The 4816-nt window shown below is 36.6% G+C and overlaps 1 protein-coding gene across 1 annotated transcript; it reads left to right on the top strand.

Moving 5' to 3' along the window:
* The first annotated feature begins 2250 nt into the window (after window positions 1–2250).
* Window positions 2251–3642, top strand: LOC142537623 (uncharacterized). The gene has a single exon (XM_075643124.1). It carries the CDS (start codon window positions 2251–2253, stop codon window positions 3640–3642), a length of 1392 nt encoding a protein of 463 aa, XP_075499239.1.
* Window positions 3643–4816: the final 1174 nt, after the last annotated feature.

The following is a 4816-nucleotide window of genomic DNA, read 5'->3' as shown; positions in this document are numbered from 1 at the left end:
TATGCTATGATCGATGTCTTGCGTCGTTCCAGTGGCCATTTGATTGACCATGGCACGATCTAGACATCTAGGAGCATGATATGAACCGTGGCTAAGGGCCATAGGCCAACCAAGATCCACACCAAGCCAACCAACTCGAAGTACATGTGCTGTCAAAACCAAAGGGGCCGAGAGGGGAGGGGCCTGTTTTCACGTTTTGATTAAAAAGCGAAGGGCCATGGACCAAGCCACCAAAAGGGCAACTTAGTCACGTCTTAGACATGCTAGGGAAGTGATCCAACCATGGCTAAAGGCCTTTGGGGCAGCCAAGATCAGATCCTTCCTCCTTGACATCCAAACTGAATTTTCGAATCACATTTCTGCACTTATGGGGAACTTGCTGTCATTTCGGTTTTCCAGCAAGTATGGGGCTGGTTTGAATGGACCAACATGGTCCTAATGCATCCTACTACATGTATACAAGCCGCCTTGGGAGCCTGGAGTCGATCCAATACCTGAAACCATCAAAACTCAGAAAAACGTGAAGCTTGTCAAGGGAAGTCGAAAATTCTGCATGTGTGTTCCAAAATATTTTGACATGGATCTCGATTTTTGCTTGCTACAACATGATCATGTACTGAAAAATAAATGATAATATGACTTGATTGAGGTTTGAAAGAAATCTAGACATGCCTGGTTTCGTTTCGAAAGAAAACGAACGAAACAACGACGACGCGGCACGGAGGAGGTGGAGCGCTTCTTGTCTACCTTCCTTGAACTCGATTTTCTTGCCTTTCTCCCTAGCTATGGCTCACGATTTTTACCTCTGAAAAGGGTCTTATTTTCACTCAGATTTCGAAAGAAAGGAGAGGGGGAAAAATAGTTAGGAGGGTGAGGGAAGTGGGTGCAAGATATAAGGAAGGATCAAGACCAAGTCCACTCCCTTTGAATTTGAATTTTGAATTATGGTTTGATATCAAATGAGTTGGTGGATGCTTCTAGGAGGTGGTGGCCGAAATTTATCTTGATTCTAGACTAGGATATGTCCATTTATTTAATTAAATTGTGCTCCCAAAATCGTAGAATTATCCTACTAATTACATGCAAAGAATTGGTCAAAGTTGATGAGTTAGAAAATGAATCTTCTAGCACTAAGGGTGGCCGAAAAATGCATGATAAAATAAAGGGAAATGTTGATTATCTAGTCAACTAATAATCCTTGAAAGCCTTACTAATCCTTTAAATAATTTAGTGAGCTAACCCCTTAATTTAATAACTTAAATGAATTCATTTCTTAATCACCTCAAATAATTAAATTAAATCTTCAAACCTCCCTTTCTAACTTAAATGAACTTAGTTACTAGCTAAATTAACTTCTGGAAATATTTCTCGAATCTTAAATTCTATCTCAAAACTCCAACTCCGGTCCGGCCTCACTGAAAATACTGAAATGCTAAAAATCATATTACTGAACTGAAATAATAAATAATTAACTTCAAATAAATGCATTTAAAATAATCATGCAATGAAGTCAATTAAATTTAAAAAAAAAATCTAGAATTATGCATGGCTTATACGTCTACTGATTTACGGGTTCTACACATTTGTTGGCCGAATGGTCAAGTCAATAATGTAGTCTAGTCTAGTCTATTTGCCGACATGAGCGGAGTGACATTATATGTAATGCTTGTTGGTGCCTATCCATTTGGGGATTCTAGGGAATTCAAGGACTTCCATGAGGTAATTCAGTGCTGATGCTTGATTTTATTATCAATTATGTTCCTCCTTGAATGTTTTGAATGGTTGGGAACCTATGTGTGATTTTCCTTTTACTTCTTAAAGTAAAGTTAGTACAAATGTTGTCATCGGTGCACCTTATTTTATTTGTGGTTGTTGCTTGTCATTGAAAGAAAATGATTTGTATTTGAAGTAGAAATGATTAATGTGGTTCTTTTGTGTAATGTAGATTAGATGCAGAGAATATTTTACAATTGCGAGAAAATGTACCTGTTGCAGGTCTTGCAGGAATGTGAACTACTTCCAGCGCCTTTAGGTGTATACTGATCTGAGAAGTTTGCAGGAGTCTTACTAGCCTACTTTGGGTAAGGAGTAGCTACATGAATTCTGTTTATGTATACATGTGTGTGTATATATATATATTAAAAAGATAGGCTTTCAATAAAAGATTTTTTTTATATTATTTAAAATTGTTTTGAAGGGTTGGGCTCATTGTTAGCTGAGTAGTTGTACCAACAATGGACAGAGAATGGAATGTCAAAAGATAGGCTATCACATGAATTTGATGTTGGAGTAGAGTCTTTCTTGCAGTTTGAACTAAAAAATGCTTCCCATTCTGATGCAATACCTTGTCCATGTGCAAGATGTGGTAATATAAGGAAGAAAAATGTTGAAACTATCAGGGCACACTTGTATTGTAATGGTATGGATTTGACATATCATACATGGATATGGCATGGGGAAAGATCTACGAAAGAGAGATCAATGAATGATAATGATCGAGTAGGACAAGATGAACACAAATCATTTAGTGAGGAACCTATAGATATGGTGCATTGTGTATATGAAAGTTATGCTGAGAATCCAAGCCAATTCAATAAGCTACATGAAGATGCAGATAAACCTTTATATCCTGGATGTGCTAAATTCACAAAGTTATCTGCGGTTGTGAAATTATTTAACTTGAAGGAAAAATATAGTTGGAGTGATAAAAGTTTCATTGATCTACTTATTTTGTTTGGAGAAATGCTTCCAGATCACAATGAATTGCCTTCATCCTTGTATGATGCAAAGAAAAGCTTACGCACATTAGGGATGGACTATGTGAAAATTCATGCTTGTCCTAATGATTGTATCTTAATCCGAAAGGAGCACGAAGATTTTGCAAATTGCCCTACTTGCGGGACGTCAAGGTGGAAGTTGGGCAACAAATCGAAGGTAAAGGAAGGAATTCCTGCAAAGGTCTTGTGGTATTTCCCATATATTCCAAGATTTCAAAGAATGTTTCGGAATAAGGCGATATCAAAGGAGTTAACTTGGCATGCTGATAAAAGAATTCGTGATGGATACTTGTGTCATCCAGCAGATTCGCCCTCTTTGAAATTATTTGATCGCATGTGGCCAGATTTTGCTTATGAGCCAAAAAATCTTAGATTGGCTATATCAGCAGACGGGATCAATCCTCATAGTTTGATGAGTTCTGCATATAGTTGTTGGCCTGTTTTAATGATCACATACAATCTTCCACCATGGTTGTGTATGAAGAGAAAATTTGTGATGCTCACTTTGTTTATATATGGTCCTAAACAGCCGGTTAGTGATATTGATGTTTACTTAGCACCTCTTATTGACGACTTAAAATGCTTATGGGATAAAGGTGTTGAAGCATATGATGCATATCGAGAAGAAAATTTCTCTCTTAGAGCTGTTCCACTATGGACAATCAATGATTTTCCTACATATCGGAACATGTCAGGATGTGTTGTGAAAGGATATCATGCATGTCCTATTTGTGCAGAATGGGTGGCCTTTTTTTTTCTTGATGGGGGAGTTAAATGGTGTCAAGTTGGGGATTGTGTGGAGTGGAGAGGACCGAGACTTGTCTTCCCAAATTGTTGTAGGATTTGTTTAAGTTTTGCAAAGTAGAATCCTAGGTTAGATAAGCTTGATTAAAAGTTAATTAAGCATAATCTTGATGAATTAAGAAGGATACAATTAAATTGGTGATTAATTAATTAAAGTAGACTTAAATCCATTTGATTTCATCAAAATAAATTATTTTTTAGCTCGGTATAAATTTAGGAATATATTTGGATCATAAAATTCATCTCCGATTTCCTATCTCCGGTCCGGTCTCGCGTATATATCTAAAAACCTAAAATTTGAAATATGCGATTTAAAATCCTTAAAAATAACGTAAATGATTTAAATGCAATTAAATCAACAATTTCTTAAAATAGTAACAATTTAAAATTAAATAATAGAAATTATGCACATATATACGCATATTGGTTGTTCGGGTACTACATTTTGCATCAACACTGCGCCCAAACCAAGTTTAGAAGCGTCGTTATAAAGAACATACTCTCCTTGCCCCGATGACATAGATAATACTAGCGCTATAATCAAGTCTTGCTTCAACTTCTCAAAACTCTCTTGACACTAGGATCCCCAAACAAATTTGCATTCTTCTTAGTCAAGGATGTCAAAGGTACTTGCAATAGATGAGAATCCCTTGATGAACTTGCGATAAAAGCCAGCTAGTCCTAAGAAACTGCGAATCTCGGTAACACTCTTTGGTACTGGCCACTTTTTCACTGCCTCAACTTTACTTGGATCAACTTCAATGCCATCACTAGAAATGGTGTGGCCCAAGAATGCCATTCTATCAAGCCAAAACTCACACTTGCTGAACTTTGCATATAACTTTCTATCTTGTAGTACTTGCAGTGCTATCCTATGCTCCTCTTTGCTCTTAGAGTAGAAAAAAAATCATCAATGAAGACTATGATGAATTGATCTAAATACAGATGAAATACGCGATTCATGAGATCCATGAAGATCGCTGGCGCATTGGTTAACCCAAATGGCATGACCATAAACTTGTAATGCCCATATCTAGTACGAAATGCTGTCTTGTGAACATTTTACTCATTTACTTTCAATTGATGGTACCCAGAACGCAGATCAATATGAGTAAATATCGATGCTCCTTGCAACTTATCAAATAAATCTTCAATTCTTGGAAATGTGTACTTATTCTTGATAGTGACCCTATTAAGCTCTCGATAATCAATGTAAAGTCACATACTACCATCAT

Source organism: Primulina tabacum, chromosome 2 (genome assembly GCF_025594145.1).
Source record: "Primulina tabacum isolate GXHZ01 chromosome 2, ASM2559414v2, whole genome shotgun sequence".
NCBI lineage: Eukaryota > Viridiplantae > Streptophyta > Magnoliopsida > Lamiales > Gesneriaceae > Primulina > Primulina tabacum.
This window is presented reverse-complemented; position numbering and strand designations above follow the sequence as displayed.

Excerpts from the sequence above, each read along its gene's own strand:
- LOC142537623 (XM_075643124.1), top strand. The coding sequence starts at position 2,251 with ATGTCAAAAGATAGGCTATCACATGAATTTGATGTTGGAGTAGAGTCT.